This window comes from Mesoplodon mirus (assembly GCF_964341445.2).
Source record: "Mesoplodon mirus genome assembly, chromosome: 4".
NCBI lineage: Eukaryota > Metazoa > Chordata > Mammalia > Artiodactyla > Ziphiidae > Mesoplodon > Mesoplodon mirus.
Window position 1 is genome coordinate 79,590,134 of NC_138979.1, and position 21,136 is coordinate 79,611,269.

General features: G+C 34.9%; 1 protein-coding gene across 5 annotated transcripts in view; it reads right to left on the reverse strand.

Annotated features, from left to right (window-relative positions):
* The window catches only part of MCTP2 (multiple C2 and transmembrane domain containing 2), a gene marked incomplete at its 3' end in the record, with an annotated part of 245,631 nt that overhangs the window by 11,214 nt on the left and 213,281 nt on the right, over positions 1 to 21,136 (reverse strand). For all 5 annotated transcript variants that reach the window (XM_082619662.1, XM_082619663.1, XM_082619660.1 and 2 more), the window contains one exon: positions 10,727 to 10,836. In XM_082619662.1, coding sequence (XP_082475788.1) covers positions 10,727 to 10,836 — 110 coding nt within the window. The remainder of the gene's footprint in view (positions 1 to 10,726; positions 10,837 to 21,136) is intronic.

The window sequence follows — 21,136 nt, forward strand, 5'->3', positions numbered from 1 at the left end:
CTAAGATTTTTTTTATACATTTAGATTGTAATGCTCACAAGTAAGGATTATCCCCCTTTTACAGATGAGCAAATCAAGCCTGAAATTAGGAGTTTGGTGTTAACATATACACACTACTATATATAAAATAGTTCAACAAGGACCTACTCTATAACACAGGGAACTATACTCAGTATCTCATAATAACCTATAGTGGAAAAGAATCTGAAAAAGAATATATATATATATATATATATATATATATACACACACATACACACACACATATACACAACACTGTAAATTAACTATACTTCAATAACAACTTTAAAAATATAAGAGCAATCCAGTTATACCTCACCCTCTTGTTAAAAATTGTTATTAATATTTTAAATCTTTGCCTATGGAGAGATACAATATTATGTACACATGTGTGTATATTTAATGTCTCACTTCTTTAAATTATAAGCAAAGGTGAATGCATTTTAATATGACTGTTGGTCATTTTAATGTGTTTCTTAGTGATATTCAGCTTATTTCCTTGCCAGAGGCAACTATTTAGCGAAGTGCTTAAGAAAATTGATTTTATAAGCAAACTGACATGGGTTTGAGTTCAAGCTCTACCTCTAAAAGTTGAGTGACTAGAGGAAAGTGTTTCAATCAATCTGAACAATAATTTCTTCTTTAAAGAATGGGAATAATAATAGTACCTACAGCATAGAGTTTTGCTAGAATTAAACAGGTACTTGCATTTACAATAGCTCTGGTAACACGTGAAAGATGGTTAGCTTAGTTTTCATATTAAATTTTTATCTTAAGTTTTGTTTCCAAAAAAAAAAAAAGTTAACTCTGCTTCTAGCACATTGTAAAAACTCAAAAAAAAAAAAAGGAAAGAAGTTACTATTTGTCTATCCCCCCCCTTGATGTTTTCCTTAAATAAAATCTCATTGGATACTAAAGAAAGCAGTCCTTTGTCATATTTGTTGCAAACATTTTCCCAGTTTGTTGCTTTCTTGTCTTTAAAAAAAATCTTGTTTATAATTTTTTAAAGATAAAAATTACGTATTTTACATGACCAAATTCATCGATTTTTTTCCCTGTTGATTTTTAGATTTGGTATTTCTTGTAAAAGACTTCCCCTAGTCAAGTGACTTGACATCAAGAATTTGAATAATCAATATTTCCCTCACTCCTTTATCATACTGCTTTCTATGTTATTTTAAATGTCTACATATTTGTAGGTCCATTCCTGACTATTCTCTTCCATAGCAGAATTTGTAGTAGAACTTTTTAGTAGGCAACCTCACAATATTTGAGAAAATGTTATGGATGCCACAATTGCTCCTGTTATGCCAGGGCAAGATATTTAACCTGCAAATATCTTTGCACAAGGACGCAGGGATACTACATGAATGTGTGATGCAGTATGGTTTGCAGTAGTTAAAAAAGAAAATAGCTTCAGTATCATCAATAAGATAATATCTAAATAAAATAAATATCTAAACTTATCTAAATAAAGAGGAAAAACTAAATAGATTTACACTCTGCAATACAATACAGCTTTAAAAAACAATGAGAATATGAAAAGAACACCCACACAAATACCTTTGCCCTCAACACAGAGGCTCAAAGCTAGATACAGTGAAAAACTAAGTTTCAGAAATATGTAAGTATGTATATATATATATACACACACACACATACTGAGAAAACCTCTGGAGGATATACTCCAAACTGTGAATGATAGCTCAATATGATGGGGGGAGAGGGAAAGAAAGAGGGAAGATGGAGCTACAGAGAATAACGGGAAGCTTTCTGTTTGATTACTTTTATAATGGATGTATATCACATAATCAAAATAAATAAAAATATAAAATCAATAAATTAAAACTGAAATAAACAAGTAAAAACAAATACCAATCTGTGTGCCCTATTTTTGTTTTCACTGTTGCTGTTGTTGATTTTTAAAGCAGAGACATAGTAAGTGTCAGATCCTGGATGCCAATCCACAGGTAGGTAGCAATGGACCCATCTCTTTTCCATTAGGTGAGCTTAAGCAATGTACTCTACTTCTCTGTGTTTTAATTTTCCCATCTGTAAAGTGGGAATAATGACTTTCTACTTTATAGAGATGCTGAGGTGATTCAATGAATTAATAAATGTAAACCCCTTAAAAACAATATCTGGCACATAGTAATTATTCAGTAAGTGTTACCTAGCCTCATTTTTCTTGTTGTTATTGCACAAAAGTGACATAAATATGAAAAAAGCTAATTATATCAGGTAGCATTTTGAAGATAATAAAAACTATGGAAAATGCATGGAACTACTTTTTATAAAGAAATATACATTATGGCTCCTTTTCTAAAAATAGCAAACCTGCCTTTAAAAAAAGTTAAATAATAGCTAAATAATTTTTAATACCTTGAAACAAAAGAGAAAGCCACCATTAGGCTGACATAAATATAAGAAAACATCAGAGTTTAAAATATATTGCAAGAATTCTGGAGATTACCAACCTCCAAAGTCAATTTCACTCAAATAATTTCTGCCAAATATTGAAATTTTGAACTTCTGCATCTGTTACCTGCACGGGGGGCAGAAGATAAAGCCTAGGGCCTCCACAAAGGAAGATTCAAGTAGAAGAACATGGCATAAAGCTTACATTTTCAGGGTAAGGATGAATTGAGAGAGACAGAAAGACAGAGACAAAAAAGGGAGGAAAAGAAGGGAGGGACAAATCCACCATACATAAGTGGATGCAAAGAACTCTCTTGTGTGTCACGATGCTAGTGCCAGGACTTATCATCTGAGTTTATGCTACCAGTATACTCTGAAAAGCCTCAGCAAAAAATTTAATTAAAAAAAGAGATCCCAGGTTGAGTCACCCCAAAGTGACTTGAGCAATAATTCTAAGGAAATGCACTATCAACTCAGATATCCAAGTATGCCTCACACACACACAAATCCAAGGAATATGAGTTCATAATTAAAACTGCAAAATATAAAAGGACACACAGCATCATGAGTAAGAGTCAGCAGAAGTAACAGCAAAATCCCAAACAAAAGACTTCAAATACAGAAAGCAAACACAATATGTTAAATAATAATGTTTAATAATTTAAAAGTCATAAAACAGCCTTAAAAATATAGTCAAGGAAGAGATAATGAAAATTACCAAGAAGATTTGAAAACAAAGCAAGGAGAACTTTAGAAAGAAATACAGAGATTAAAGTTAAGACCCCCATGCATGGATTAAACTGGATCTTAAATATCAGAGGAAATAAGGTTGTGCAAGATAGTCCAAAGAAAGTACTTAGAAGGCATCACAAAGAGCAAAAAGATAGATGTCAAAGAGAAGAGACATGGAACATAGATTAATTGACTGAATTGACTGGGAAGATGATAATAGTAACAATTAATATTAGACTGTGGTAATAAGCCATGCTATAAACTCTAGGGTAAGAACAACAACAACAGCAATAAAATGGTAAAAGGGTGCTTATATAGAGAGGAAAATAGAAGAAAATTACAGAAAATAATGAAAAAAATCCAAAAAACAGAGCAAGGGCAAAAAAGACACAATAAAAACCACAGATTTAAATCTAAGTATATCAGTAACCACATTAAATTTGCATGCACTACATGCTGCAAGTAAAAGACAGTGACTCTCAGAAACAAGAGAGATATCTAAAACATAAACAGGTTGAAAGAAAGTGATAGAAAACTTGTATTATGAAGAAAGCACCAAAAGGAAGACGGTATAGCCATATCATTAGTTAAACAAGACATTAAGGCCAATTTTTAAAATCGGTCACTTTCTATTGATTAATGATCCAATTCAACAGGAAAATGAAACAATTTTAACATGTACAAACCAAATAACATAACTTCAGAATATAGAAAGCAAAACCTGATCAAACTTCAAAGAGTAGACAAATCCATGACCCCAGTGGAAGGTTTTAACACACATCTTTAATTAATCCAAGAAGAACCAAAAATAAATACCAGTATGAGTATAAAAGATTTGAACACCATCAACAAATTTAATCAATGAATATATATAAAATAATATACTCAATAACCTTCTTTCCAAAAATTTATAAAAGTTGGCCATTTATTAGAAATTAAGCAATATACTTCTTGGCATGGAAGAAATAAAAATAGAAATTAGCAAAAAGTTTTTACTAAATGTGAATTGATAATGAGTATCAGTGCCTAAATGTTTGGCATGGAGCTAAGCATTTAGGAAACTGTAGCGCTTTAAATGCGTACGTTAGGAAAACAGAAAGATTGAAAATAAATGATCTAGTTATCCATCTTAAAGAGTTAGAATAAGAATAATAAATTAATCTGAAAGAAAGTAGAAGGAAGAAAGTAATAAAAATAAAAGTAGTAATTAATGGAAAAGAAAACAGGCAACAGGGAAGATTAACAAAGGCAAATGATGGTTCTTGCTAAAGACTAACATAATTGATAAATGACTGTCAAGAAGAAAGAAGGGAAAACACAATTTTGAGCATAAAAAAGTGAACAATGCTACAGATTCTACTGTCATCAAAGATAGTAAGAGGATTTTATAAACAACTTCATGTCAAAAAGTAGAAAATTTAAATGAAATGGAAAAACTCTTAGAAAATGACAACTTACAGAAACAGATATGAGAAGAAATAGAATAGCTGAACAGATCTCTACATATACTACAGAAACTGAATATTTAATTAAAATCTTCCCTGAAAGAAAACTCAGGCCCAGATACTTCACTAGAAAATTATATAAAATCTTAAAGAAAGTAATTACACCAGGCTTACACAGACTCTTCCAGATAATGGTAAAGAGAGAACACTGCTCGCCTATTGTATGAGTCTAGAACAACCTTCACACCATAAAGAATTTTCAAGAACAGAAAACTGTATATCATATCTCACTGATGGTCACAGCTGCAAAAATTCTAGGCAAAAAAATTGTAAATAAAATCCGAGCATATATAAAGAGATTGGATAGCATGATGAAGCTGAGTTTATTCCAGAAATGTAAGATTGGTTTAATATTTGAAAATCAATCATAATAATATACCACATTAACAAAAATAGGAGAAAACAAAAATAACCATAAGGTTATCTCAATGAATGCAGACAAAAAGTTTGACAAAACTCAACCTCCATTCACGATAAAAACTCTCAGCAAACTAGGAATAAAAGGGAAATAAATTCCTTAAGCTAATAAAGCACCTTTACAAAAACCTACAGAAAACAACATTCTTAAGGGTAAAATGTTGAAAGCTTTCTCTCTGAGATCGTGTATGAGAAAGGAATGTTCACCAACACCAACTGTGTTCAACACTGTACTGGAGCTACTAGCCAGTACAATAAAGCAAGAAAACAAAGTAAAATGTATAAGGACTGAAAAGTAAGAAAGAAAAAAAATTATTCCTAGATGATATGTTTATGTAATACAACATCCAGAACAATAATTTTTACATAAAAATTAAGATAATTAAGTTTATCAAGGTTGATAGATTCAAAGTCAATGTAGGAATATTAATTTTACTTTTATATCCCAGTAGCAAACAGGTAGAGAGGAAATCTGAAAAAAAAGATACCCTTTAAAATAGTATGAAACCAATCAAATACTTCAGACTATATCTCACAAAAATGTATCAAATTTTTATACATAAAACTGTCAAATACTGAGATAAATTAATGATGATCTAAGTAGATGAAGGAATATATTACATTCATATGCTAGAAAACTTAAATTTTAACAAGATGTCAATTTTTTCCCAATTAATGCAATCCTTATAAAGATCTCAATGATCGTTTGCTTGTGTGCAAGTGCATGGTGTGTCACGTGTGTTTATGTGTTGGATGCTAAAAGTGGAGATACGTACCAGACACATTCGTACACACGCTGTCAGATTAGCCCTCCCAACAGCCAAGTCATTTAAGTCATGTATTTTTCTCTTGGCAACCCACAGTTTTAGTGGTAAAATGTTGAAATGTTTCAGTTTTTAAAAAATTTAAGACACAGAGGAAGAAGGTCAAAGCAATTTACCAAAAATAATACTCATAATAGTTAATATTTTTACGTGATTACTAAAGGCCATCCACTGGTTTAAACTCTTTTTAGGCACTAATTCATCCAGGAATGTTATGAAGTAGGAATTATTATTATGCCCATTCTACAGATGAGAACTTGAGTCAGAAAAGGTAATAATTGGCCCCAATCACTTACGCCAGTGTAAGTGGCAGAACTGGGATCTGAATCCAGAGAGTTGGCTCAAGGGCCTACACTCACTGTCTGTATAGTAGACATTTCAGAAAATGTAAGATGGCACATTTTACTCATTTAATCCACTGAATATTCCTGCTTGTAAGACTGAGGACTTAATTCAAAGATACTGGCACTAACACTCAAAAACTTACTAGACCATCACTCCAGTTACCATGGAGTATCTTGTCTTTCATAGAATGCCCAAGATTGAAGAACTCTGATAAATCAAAGCTTTCCATCTCAAAATTAAACAATTTGTTAAATATTTTCACAGAAATCCCCAGACTTCCTGACTTGGCAGCTCCCTAAATTCTAAATAGGGAATCCCTGACTCAAACCTTTCAATGAATGAAAAAATCCAAGGAATCCCCATTCATTCATTCAACTCTTCAGGTTCACTAACACATCCTAAGAATGTCTTTGACAAAATTTCAAAACAAAACCCAGAAATTATTGTGACCACATCCAGTAAGGTGGGTGAAACTCCATCCTAGAGTTCCTCTCCCAACTGGGTGCCCCACTAGTTGACCTTTGTGTCAACGAAGTCATTATTTTCCTCATTTCCTAGGCATGGAAAAATGAAGTCCTCTGACTCTTCTACCCATGGAGACAGAAACGAGGGTCATAAAATCCTGTAGATCATTCTTTCATGATTTACCCACATGATGCTTTCCTTCATACATGCATGGTTTTCACCCCAGTTTGTGAACTCTCTCCTCACAACTGGCCTCCTGTTCTAACCTTGGTCTTTCTGCCTTCATTCTCTGTCCCTTAAACATGTTACTTTAGATAAAATATAAGATCCATCAATCTATCATTCCCCACATGCTCACCATCATTCAAACTTCACTTATCCTGCTTTCTCATCTTCGTTGCTTAGTATTTCATAATATTACTTCAAAGAAGTTCTTATTCCTAGGAATGTGCCTTCTAAGCCTTACTCTGGAACATTTGCAGGGATGACTCCCCTGTCCTAGGTCTACCTTAATTTCATTACCTCCTCTGTGGAGATTTCCCTCACCACTCAAGGACACAAGTGTTGGAGCCACCACTCTATGACAGGACATACAAGATACCTCAGTATTCTGACCCACCCTGTCTGCTGCCTGGGATAATATAAATGCCACATGTTAAGCAAATGTTAGCCTGATGCATGCATACATTTGAAATATGTATACAATGAAAGAAGGTAATTAGAGAATGTAGAGAAAAGAAAATACCGTTCACTCCATGTAAATGCAAAATCATCAGGGTCTTTGCTGTCAGTAGCAGGGAAGCCTTGCTCTGAGAGATTTATGTAAGTCTATTTATTTGTTAGCTGCCAAAAGTTGGGGTAAAAGTTTTTCCTGGTCCTTATGCGCTGAATTACAATGGAATTCCAACAGAGTTACACATGACGTTGTACTTGAATGCCCAGTGGGAACTTTAAGGTCACTGTAATAATGAATGGCCAAAGAATTAATAGGAGTTGAGCCTCATGTGCCTTCCTGTGTTGCAGCTGGGTAGAATAGTGCTCTGTTCATGGCTGAAAATACGTCTCAGATGTGGCCACCACAGCTGTGTTGGGCACAGCCGCTGTCAAAAGCACTGTAGAGTTGGGGGCCTGTTTAAATCACTCTGCCCTCTTCTCATCAGAAACAGTTCCTTGACCATTATCAACTGCACAACAGCTACATTTGTCTATTAACAGGCATTCAAACATGGAGATACTTTTACCAAAGGACATGGCCTTCTTGCCTCAGTCTTGCCCCCGTTCCACATCCTCTTATCTTCTTTGCTGCCAGTACCTCCCTCACTCAATTTTTTCATTTGCTTTTCCATCCACTCAAGGCCCTGCATGACCAGCCGCATCTCCAGGCTCTGCCACGTCCATCCCCAGTGGCATAGACATACTGATGCCCCTCCATCTCCCTGTATCTAGCACAGTCTTGGGTTTTGAGCCTCTACACAAAGGTGCCCACCTACTGAAGCCCCCATTCATCAACTCTGTGCCCAGCTAGCTCTTCTCATTCTCAGAGATGCTGATAAGTTGTTGCTTCTTCAGAACTTTCCTTTGTTTCTCTTTCTCCTACAACCTTCCTGGGATGTAGGACCTCCCCCCGCATCCTACCTAACATCAATCTACCTAGCATCAATGCTATTCTAATTGTCTTATTAGTGTTCTTCTCCCTCGTTGGAAAATAGATTCCTAGAGAGAGGGAAGTGGGGAGTGGCAAGATGGGGGTGGGGGTTTAAAAGGTACAAACTACTCTGTATAAAATAAATAAGCTACAGGAATATATTGTACAACACAGGGAGTATACCCAATATTTTATAATAAATTTAAATGGAATATAATCTATAAAAATTTACTATCTTGCACACCTGAAACTAATATACTATTGTAATCAACTATACCACAACAAAAAAATGAATTAAAAATAAAGTATTATTTATTTTAAAAAACACACAAAGAAAGAGAATAGATCCCCAGAGGATAATGACATTATAGTATAAAGTGAGGAGGGGAAGTTCAAACCAAAGATCCATGGCTTACTCATTTTGTGATCTGGGCTTCATATTTAACCATTCTATACTTCAGTTTCTTCATCTGTAAAATGGGGATACTAACAATCCTTACTCTGTAGGGTTGTTGGAATCATTTAATCCAATTCCTTTAAGTAACTCCTTAAAGAAGTTGCTATGTAAAGGGCTTAGAACAGTATCTGGCTGGCACATGACATTAGTTGATGTTTCTATACCACGGGCCTCTCACTGTTGTGGCCTCTCCTGTTGTGGAGAACAGGCTCCGGATGCGCAGGCTCAGCAGCCATGGCTCACGGGCCCAGCGGCTGCACGGCATGTGGGATCTTCCCGGACCGGGACACGAACCCGCGTCCCCTGCATCGGCAGGCGGACTCTCAACCACTGCGCCACCAGGGAAGCCTGCATTTCTCATTCTTAAACCAAGCCAGTGCCTGAAACTCAAACACTGACAGTTGAATGCGTGAATGAAGCATTATAAATGCTCTCTTCATCATTTCACTATTTTCTACTGTCACTTATGTTTTTGCTAAGTAATTTTGAGGGTACATTCAGGAATCATTTTTCAATTTATATGAAACCTAGAGAAATAAAGCAGATAAATATCAATATACATGACCAAAGCCCCCTACTGCTCTTTTTCTTGACATTGTTCATGGGAATAACAATGTGTAAGTTTAGTAAAAACTCACTAAATTTGAAGATAACTTTGAACCTGTTTTTTTTAAGCAAAAGAAACATGTTTGCTATGCCAACAATAAATGGACACTCAAGGGCAATTTCATGTAATAAGGGATGGAGAAATAACATCAGTAACCACAGAAAGTTCCATATTAGCTGTTTATATTTCCTGATGTTAATCACCACTTATTGATTTCCCTGCATCTTGATAGACAAAATTTCACTTGGCTTTTAGCACTAATTTTAGTCTCTTCTTTACCCATGTAATTTCTAAATATTATGTTCTTTACTTAAAGAAACTAGAATGGCCAATAAAATAAGAAACAGTATTAATTAATCTTTAGAAAGAACAACATGGCTGACACAACTCTGGATTTAAAGGGGGAACAAACATCTACAATTCAAAAGAAAGAAAAAACCTGCTCTGTTCATTGGTATCAAATGAAGACCAAGTTACGCAGAGTTCACAATGTATAAAACAAAATAAATAAAAAAATAAAAACATGAATCACAGAGAGTTTTTCTCAATTGAGACTCCATTAGAGAATTTAGCCTTTATGCCCTAATGTAGGTGTATGGCAAGCTATGGGTTGGAGCTGAGTCAAATCTAGCCTGACATCTGTTTTTGTAAATAAAGGTTTATTGGAATACATATCACATCCATTCATTTACGTATCAACTATCTGCTTTTACACTTAAACAAGGGAGCTGAGTAGCTGTGACACAAACTATATAGTCCAAAGCTGAAAACATTTACTCTTGGGTCCTTTATGGAGAAAGTTTGTTGACCCCTGTCCTAATCTGTCTATGTATGTGATGAATTAAGTTTACATCTTTGCATCTGTGATGTTACTAGTTAGGTACCATTCTTTGGAGAACGGAGAAAAAAATTTCACTCAAGGCATTTACTGTATTCTGTGATTCAGATGAAAAAGCCTCCTTTAAAGCATATTTGCTTCCTTTTTTATTTCTGTATAGGACAATCTATTTTTTAATCTATAGCTTATCACTTAAACCAGAATATTTTTGAGAATGAATAGAGGCACTATTAATAATTATGCTGGGATAACTGGTGTAAATTGGGCCATACAGCCACCCTGTGAAATTGACAAGCCCAAAGAACACACCAAAGTTAAAAGGCCCAAGACTGTTGCTTTTGTTTTTTCTTTGTTTTTGCATTTTCTGATCCTATCCTCCCTAAGACTCCCAACCCTCATTTGTCCTAGTGGATGGCAGTTTCACTTCACAACAACAGAAATGTAGAACTTACTTTTTAATTCTTTCTCCAAAAGAAGCTATCTCCTCCAAGATGTTTTGAACAGTTGAGACAATATCCTGTACCATATAGATTCTTTCAATTAAGCCCTTTTTCTCAGATTCCTAAGAAACATAAAAGATTTAACTCAGTTACTTCATTTTTATTGGTCTGCTATAGAAATTATTATGCCATATTATCATAGCATGGTTATTATCAACAGAGTGACTTCAGAAGATAAACTTACATTTTTCACAACTTATTTATTGACTCCCCCAGATCCCTGCCTACTCGTGAGGTGTGACCACTTGTAGTGGGCAAGCATGTCGCTACCTCAATATCACGAGCTGATGAAGGGGAGCCCCCCAGACAAAAGAACTTCATTTCCCTGTGGAGTTGCTGCTTCTCTCAGAGAATTCTGCAATCCTTTCCATTGGCTGATCCTGATTTCTTCTGTCTTCACAAGGTTAGCTTACTTACCCTTCTCTCATTAGTCCTTCAGAAAGGTTTCCAGCAGGTAACAATAAGGCATGTTCGATATCCAGATTTTGTATATGGAATTCAGCTTTCTAAGAATATTACCCTTACTTCGCTTATAGAAAACCTAAAATGTGTTTTACCATGTTAGGTAGCGAATGTTTATAAAAATAATTTAGAAATTACTCCCATATTGGAGAAAAGATGATTCCCTGAAGAGTGGCATTTTCATGCTATTTCTTATATTCTGATACCATATCCTAGCTCCCTTATGAACTCTACTGTAACTGGGATTTAGTTAATGTCTTCTTAGCTTAGGCCTAGCTGGGTCACTGTAGCTGTCACATCTAACATATAGTACCTAAAACCTCAAATAAATCTAACAAAACATATTTTTTTTCTACCTAAAATTTTACTTGGGTTAGAATTGTACTAAATTATTGAGCAAATATCTTCTAAATTTAAGAGACCATTTCTATAATAATCTTATTTGCAGCAAAAGAAAAATAAATCATTCTCATCTTGTATTCTCTGTCCCATCAAACTGGACCCGTGGATGGAAGAAGGAAAACACACCACTCCATACTGATTGCAGTGACTGGTAAAAGCACCAGTATGGCTGGAATGTCAAAAAGCACAAATTTCCCTTCTTGCATCTGCCCTTGTTTATGGAGCTACTGGCAGAAACAGAGCAAAGAGAGGGGCTGAGATTAGAATGTACCATTGCTACCCCCTTTTGAGTAAGGGTGCTGGGCTGGTTTGAATAACTTCTTACCATCTGTTCTGTACCCATTTATGCCACCATTCTGTATAGGAGAGGTCATACTCATTGCTTCCTCTTGCAAAGTCAAACTCACAAGACATTTTTACTTTTTCACTCTAATTTCAAATTTCTTCTTTCCCTTATTCTCTCACTGACTCTAATTCTTCAAGTCGTTTGCATCAAAAATTGGATAGACTGTCAGAGCGACTTAATTCATCTTCAGCAATCCACCATCTATTAATGGGCACAATGGTGAAAACCCATCTCTGTCTGCCACAGAAGCATTCATGTTTATAAAGGAGGATTTGAAAGCACAAGGGAATTTGACCCAAAGGGCAAAAGTGGCTTCCTCTTCTCAACAGTGTAGAGTTTAGGTCAAAACAATTTCTTGGAAAATGAGTCAAATTTCCATATGGCTCAATTTCATAAAAATTTCCTATTTTAGTTGACTGATTTTTTTTTTTCCCCTATGAAACAGCCAAATGCGGAGGTTCTGGTTGTGAAGAAAAGCCTGAGTACACCAAAATAATAAATGATTCTCACAATGTTCTTTTACTTTTTAATGAATTTGATGTTTTAGTTTGAACATTCAATACTTAAAGACTAGGCCAAAGAATTCCACTGTATCTAGGGTACCAGCATAATTTATGAACCATATCTGTACACTTTTAAGAGTGAAAGTAATCAGAATTATAAATTTTTGAAATATTTATCAACTGACAACTTGGTTTATTAGTGGACCTATAAAGTTATTTCATTTTATTTTCATAATGACATTGTTTCAAAATAAAAAAAATATATTTTACATGCATTAGAACAAAAGAGATGTGCTTATATTATCTGAATTTTAAAATGATACATGAAGAATGATTATTCATGCTACATACTCATATATTTAATTGGTTTCCTAGTTATATCTGTTTATAGTCCCATGTTAAGATTACTTTTCCAAAAAATGTACTTCTTTAATGTCATCTTTTCACTTATAATATTTCATAAAATTGTTCTTACTTATCTTCAGAATTGCACTTAATGGTCATTAAATTGACACCTTTAATTGACTCTACTGTAGGCCATAATTTTAATTACAAAAATACTCTCTCCAGGCACTGAGGTACCTTGAAAACTCACAACAAAAATGTGATACATGAAGAATATTCTCAATTCTATATTTTAAATATTGAAATCTGTATATATTTCTGCCCAAATAATTTCAAAGGCATGATATCTTGTATCCATTCATATGAACGTTATCTGTCAATCTTTTTTCAAGATAAAACTTTAAATAAGTTGTCTCTATAATTCTCCACAAAATTTATGCTGAAAAATTAATGGCTTCTCAATTTCCTTCCATTCCTGGGTAGAATTATATTTATCCTATTAAAAATCAGAAGATGTTTTTATCCCACAAATTGAGATAATCCAAAGTGTAACTTCAGAACTTAAACACTAAATCATGCACAAATAGGTCAACTATTTGACCTCACAGTTTGCTTTGTGCTGAATATCCCTTTCTTTTGTAAAGAAAAAAAAAATCAATATCTTTTATGCCAGTTCTTGTAAAATTCACTTCCATTTACTAAAGGCTTCCAAAGATGAAGTTACTTAGCATTTTCAGTCATCAAAAATTTTGATTAAAAATATTCCAGGGCTTCCCTGGTGGCGCAGTGGTTGAGAGTCCGCCTGCCGATGCAGGGGACGCGGGTTCGTGTCCCGGTCCGGGAAGATCCCACATGCCACAGAGCAGCTGGGCCCGTGAGCCATGGCCGCTGAGCCTGCGCGTCCGGAGCCTGTGCTCCGCAACGGGAGAGGCCACAACAGTGAGAGGCCCGCGTACCGCAAAAAAAAAAAAAAAAAAAAAAAAAAAAATTCCAACTGGGCTTCCCTGGTGGCGCAGTGGTTGAGAGTCCGCCTGCCGATGCAGGGGACGCGGGTTCGTGCCCTGGTCCAGAAGGATTCCACATGCCGTGGAGCGGCTGGGCCTGTGAGCCATGGCCGCTGGGCCTGCGCGTCCGGAGCATGTGCTCCGCAGCGGGAGGGGCCGCAGCAGTGAGAGGCCCACGTACCAGGGGGAAAAAAAAAAGTTCCAACTGATATGACCAAAATGCAACAAACATTTAAAAGATTTATTTTTTTTCACAAGAGTTCAATAGCTTTGGGGAATGTTTAAGTTGACTGAGAGTTCTTCAAAGGTTTCAAACATTCTTAAAATCAGATTGATGGATGGATGACTGGCAGCAAAAACAAAGTGCACACTGCCATGCTGAAAGAAGTATATTTTTATATGTGAACATATCTCTGCCATGAAAACTGCTGTTGCTATCCCAACTCTGTATACATAAAATATTTATAAATGTGGACACTACAGCTTCTAATTCAATTGGTGGTGCATTATCACTTGTCTGTATGCGATCATGGATAATCAGGGCACCATAATCTATCAATTGTACATTTCTGCTTCAAAGATCCCTTCAATTTATATGAATACCTTATTAGCCATGATGCTGTGCTTCATCAAAATCTGCATTCACATTATCACTACAAAATTAAATAACCCTCAATGCTAAATGTTTAAACTAAATTTACAATAGCATTCCTGATGTCAGAGTTTTCATTGTTTGTAAAATTAACTTGCAAAAGCTTTATTTTGATTCCATATAGTGGATGAAAAAAAATCATAATTTCAAGTCATCATGGCGGGCTATTGGAAAAGTTTTCAATTAGCAATAATCATGCCTCATTGATTGAGGCATTGTATGAGTACAACAATTTCAGAATTAACTTATTTGATATTCTGTTTGAATCATTTGACGGCATGCTAATAAGACTGGTATCATTTGATTCTTCACAAGGTTTTTAATATATTGATGCAATTGAAGTCAACACATTAATACCTACCTTGCCCTTTTTCATATATGCATAATTAAACCTTGGAGTGGAAGATGAGATAAATGTGGAAGAACAGTCATTTGATCTGAAAGAAAAGTCATGCTGCACAGAGAGATTTGTAAACACATCTTCTGGGCTGTGTAAATTAACATCATGTTTCCAGAAATAGTCTTCTAAAAGTAACTATTGACAAGTGAAGGCTCTTCAGCAGGTTTGTAACTTAAGTTTACATGTATCAGTGATGTGATCATGGTCCCAGTGGTAGACAGGAAATGTGAACAGACATTCAACAGTTAGTCTGTCAACAATTATCTTGAGAAATGGATTGTCAGTACTTGATTATTCATTAAACATGTACTCTTTATATTTATTATTATTTACTCACTGAAAAAGCATTATCAAACAGTAAGAAGGAAGAAGGAAGATTCCAGGCCTCCTAACTCCAGCAGAATGACCTAAAGGTCCAACTTACACTCCTGGCCTTCGTGAAATCTTCCCTAGGGATGCCAGTCCACACCAACTACAGTCTTGTTCTTTCAATTTGCATCACAACTCTACTCTTTTCATCATTCTAGTAGCAAATGTTCTTTTCACTCTCTACACTGCAAGCTTTATCTTTTAAAACATGTACTATTGATTTCATGGGTCTTTAATTATATCTGCCAGTATACCAATGGACATGTTATATGGTCTTTGATATTAGCATTTCCAGTAATAGGAAACCAAGGTACAAGGAGGTTAAGTGATGTGTCTATGTCCAGATTTGTCTATGTTCACATATATGTGGCAGAGAATTCCAGTCCAGGACTACTAAGTCCAAAGGAAGAGTGGACATTTTCTAGTGGACATTTCACAAGGTAGGCATTCAGCTCACACTTGTTCTTTTTGTCATTTGCTTCTTTAGTGTCTATGGATCTCTGTTCTCTCAACTCACTATATAATGCATGATTTGTAGACATTTCATTCAGTTACATATTTCTATCTACTGTTCATTTCCAGTATTATTTGCCCAGTTTTCACGAGAATGTATGTTAAATTACACTTTTTAAAAATATTTGGGGAAAAACATTTCTTTCCATTCTTATTTTTTAACTTTTCTTGCTAAACATTTTAGCAAACATTATGTATAATTTGCATAAAATACATACCATAATTTACATTATAACAAAATGCATTCATTCTTACCTAGGAGCTGAAGTAACCAGGGTTTACAACAACAGATGCAAAGTTAGGGGGATAAAAACAAAAAACAAAAAAAACTTAAGATGTACCAGCTCCACAGGCCTACATATTTTATTAATCACAGGCTATGGAGTCAGAGGGAAGTGAGTTCAACATGGGTCTTGTCATCTACAAGGTTTGTGATCATGTCAAGTTCCTACTGGTTCCTGAGTCACAATTCTGCTATCTGGAAAAGGGAGATCATAATCCTGACTCTGACTGGAGTATTTGGAGAATCAAATATTGTATCATATGCAAATCATTTGGTACACTCCAGGTGCTTCATAAACATAAGTCCTTGGCCTTCAAGAGTGAGAAGAGACAAAAGAACAAATAACCTTTTGTCTAGTTTAAAGAATCCTGGGGTTCATTTAAGTTTCAAAAGCAACGATCTTCCAGGACAAGTCTACTCATGTTGCCCTGCGCTGTATGAAAGATCATCTGGCAGTTCTATCTGCATCATGCTGGCTTTATTTACACGTTTCAGATTGAACCAGGGAATGTGGTGATAACACAGTTTAGCAAACACAGCATTACCTCTGCAGCTGCTACCAAATTGCCAAGGAAGAGTAACAGTGATTCATTCAGAAAAAGGAAACTGTTATCACATGTGCTTATATTTTCCCTTAACATATAAGGCTTCTAATTTATAGAGGGAAATGTGTAATAAAAATAGTGATGGCCACTGGTGTGATTAAACCAATGAACAGGGAAACTGTGGCTGAACACATATTTTTAGATTCCTACATTTCAGAAAGAATGGATTTTACTTCTGATTACTTGATAAAAACACCAAGGCATAAGTAAAATTCGCATGATTTAGGGCCTACTTGATGAGCAAATAGGTAATAACATATAACAGAAGAGATGAAAGCATGGAAGTTTTCAGATCCAGAATTCAAATTTCAAAAGGTTCCTTTGCTTTGTTATATACTACAGAGAATGACTGTAAGAATAATAATGTAATTGTAATAATAATTGTAAGAAAAATAATGACAAACTCCAAATCTGTAACCTAAAAATGTATATTATTATATAAAATGTATGTAAGATCATCATTTTTTCATTGTCCATTTGTTTATAAAATGTCAAAAAAAAAAAAAAAGAAAGAAAAACAACACTGAGTCTTTAGTGGCTAGGTTTTAGAGACAGTTGACTGAAGAACAAATAACGTGCCCGTGTTGTAACATGGTTGCTCTTTAAGAACAAAGCCAAGAAATAAATAAATGAATCAGTGAGGCAGTGGAGTTTTTCTTCTTCAAGGCTTTGTTGGCTTCCCCAGTGTCTCCAAAGAGCATAGCACTGTAGGTGCAATAAACTAGCTTCGAGCCTCTGGGAGAGAATTAACACCATCAAAATGAATTTACAGCTAAGAATTCATTATATAATCAGTATGCTACTTTAAATCTTTCCCACATGTTCTGGTTCAGGAAAAAAAAATCTCATTTCTCTATTAATTACCTAAGCAAAGCCAAAGAGCTAGTCCTGAAAATTGACCACGTCAGGAAAGATCCTTGGGACATGCTTAAAAACTGAGTAGTATTTGTCACAGGATGCCCAGGATTCCCACAAGGGATTGATGCAAAATGTCTATCTCAGGATCGTCCCAGTAATGCCAACCGTCCAGGGCAAAGATAATGCAAAAATACGACTTTAGATTTTAAATGGGAATCTGTTTGGTCTGTTTCATCCCACTGAATATTAAAAGCCTGCAATTTGAAAACCTGAAGAATTATAAACATCAGAAATAGACTGAGTGGCATTTAGCAGGGGAAAAAAGAAAACCTCTCAGCATCTGTCATAACAAAGAACAAAAAGTAATATTTCTGATACACGAGATTAAAAATTGTTCTTTGGGAATCTGGCTTAATGCACTGGGAACTGTCTTTAAGGTTTCTTCCCATGAGCTACGTCCTGTGTTCATGGACGGACACACACACACACACACACCCCTCTATGGTATGCTATTAAAATGGGGGGAAAAGTCTGCAGTCTTTCAGGAGAATACTTCCTTCTCAAGTAGTATTTTTGCTTTGGGAAATGAATATGAAACAGACTGGATTTTGAACCAGTATCATTTCTAAGTAGTTATAAACTGCTCTAACTATCTGTTCATTACATAGAGCCCTTCCTTCTACACTGACTGGTATTTACCAACATGTTTCTTTGGCCTGCAACAGGATTCTCATCAGGGATCAAATGAGAGGGCTGAAAAAGTAAAAGGAATAAACATCATCATGAGGAAGATGTTGAAAAAACACTTTTGAAAAATTGGGAACAATTTGGAAAAAAGATTATTTGGAATTAGACCCTGGGAAGATTGATTTCCTTAAAAGTGTCTCTGAGCCAATTGACAGATGCCATGCCATTACAAGGCAAACAGGGCTAATGGTTTTCTACAACTGTCACTACCATAGTTAAACACACAATAAGCTGCAGTTGCTGATTTAGCTGTGCAAGTCCTTCAGTTTTCTTTGAGGTGGGGGAATGAGGAGGGTAGAAGATAAAATATTTATCACCTAAGACTCAGCTCAAACATCACCTTTAGCAGTCCTGACTCACCCAGGCACTGCATTGCTAACACCCAACGTAGTATACAAATTTTGATGAAAGTAGCAATCACAGATACAGAGAAAGCACTCCATAAAGGTTGTCAATAATAATGCGGAAAAATGGACCAATAAATTAACGACATGTTTCCTTCATAACAATGTAACATAGTCCAACATAAACAGGATTTAGATCAGAAGGGCTGGATTTGAGTCTTGCTACTATCCTGGCTGGGAAATCTCTGATGCATTATTACATTTCTCTTCACCTGGGTTAGTTCATTCGCATACGGGGAAAATAATATCAAATTTAATGGTTTCCTTTGAGTACTGAATGAGCTAAAGCATATAAAAACAGCCTGCAAATTGTAAACACTCTACAAATAAGAATAATCTTATAAATCTAATCATTTAAATAATTCTTACTCAAAATGGTCTCATTTTAAATTATCATTTTTGTGTCATTTATTACTTACTTTAAATTACTATATTCCCTTGAGGAAAAAGTGATGTCCCCACCTTTCTATCAATTATTTTGCAAATTATCTATCAATTACCTTGCAAACACATTGGATAATTGGGACTTAAGGCAAACCACACTGAAACAGAGCGGATTTCGATAGGAAATTCCTCTTGTAGGAATGGCTACTATCCTCAGAAAGATAATGACTTGTGGATAATTGAGATACAATGTCCAATGTATTCTATATTAGCATAATGTAAAAATTTTAGACAACGGCAAGATAAATATCCAGATGTAGTATTATAGTCTATAACTTCAGAGCACCAGTTAGTGCACATTAGCTAATAAAAGGATGGCTAATCCATCTAATTTATAGTCTGGCACACCATATTTCACAGTATTTGGGAGTACCCTACCAAGTATAATCCTTACAGTAGAAATCACAAAGAAAATCCACAAGTACTGGGGCTGTTAGCGAACCTGGTAGCAGTAGGCTGAATAATGCTTCAAATGTCAGATTAATAACATTTCTGGATTATTTCTGAAGGTAATGAAGCCAAACATTTTTAAGAATGGAAGTTTGAGTTTTTAAAAGGGATTTGAGCAAGTCAATGGTTCAGAGAAAAGACGGCAGGAAATGGGGAAGCCGATCCCTTTTCATGCAAAACATGCATAAACTGATAATTAAGAATTGGCTGGAATCCATTTTAATATTAAAGTCTTGGAAGTAAGATGGTACGGTTGAAATGCTAGCAATTAAATCACTTCATCACTGAATATAATATTAATTCAAATTAAAAGGAGTTACATCGGAACAACCATTTACTTTATTCCCCTGAAAATTATCCATAAGTAGGTCCTCTACAACATGCCCTGTATATAGAATGTATATGCCTTGAAAATATGTGTGTGTATTCAACTATTGTTAACCTTTCAAAGATATTACCTGACTTTTCATTTTCTTAAAAATATTACACCATCTTAAAGTACCATGGCTTAGTCAATAGTTACAAAAAAAATCACTGATCAAACTAATTTGCTTTGTTTCTGACATTCTTAAGAAGGCACAAAGGAATCATAAACAAAACTACTCTCACTATTAAATTGTAAGAAGACTTCCTCCAAGAACGAGTCTTCCCTGGTTGAGATACTATAGATCATCTTCTCTTTCTGGAACAAGAAAACACAGGGCATGAGCTATGCTGGCCCTGAACAACTCAACCAAAGGACTATGCAGGTTAATTTACAAGAAGAACTCCTAAATACTGATACATAATAAATATTGATACATACGCCACATCCTTCTCTCTCTAAGAAGGCTCTGCCTGGGTACTGATGAGTGAACTAATCCATATGTAGGATGAAAATCATTATTACAACTAAGATTGATGGTTTAAAATATACTTAAATTTTAATAATATCATCCTAATTTGTGAAAAGAGAATAGAGATATAATATTCATTTGCATCCTTTCATTATAAAATGTTCCACCACATTCCACCATCAATCAACAAAAATGTATCAGATATTTCTTATTTTCTTAAAGGAAAACATCCATATCTGTTTTTCACCCATAACTGACATGAAAGGATGATCCCCACCCCCCCAAACACTGTAAAGCAATTGTGAACTCATTGATAATCTTAAAAGAACAGATGATTCAAGTCCTATTTCTGACATCTGAGTTAAAAACAAACCAACCCACAATGCAGGCATCACAATGCAGTCTCTTTATGATAGCAATAGGCAGTTTTTTTTTTATTACATGCCCTTATGATTCTTTCTTCCTGATGTTACTAGTAAATGCTGAAATATTCTACCTAAGTGATTGTTGGGCTGGAAAAAAGAAAAGAAACTCTAATGCAAGTATTTATACCTTCTGCAATGAAAACAAGGTATTATTGCCTTGCGTGACCTTTCCTAAATATGAGATACAGCATTTTACACAATAGTTTCTTGGTTCACGCTTCAATTACTGACCTTTACTGTGTAGAAAATTAATGCAATTTCCATTGTAATCCATCCGTACAAATAAGGTCCACATAGAAGAATTCCACATATGG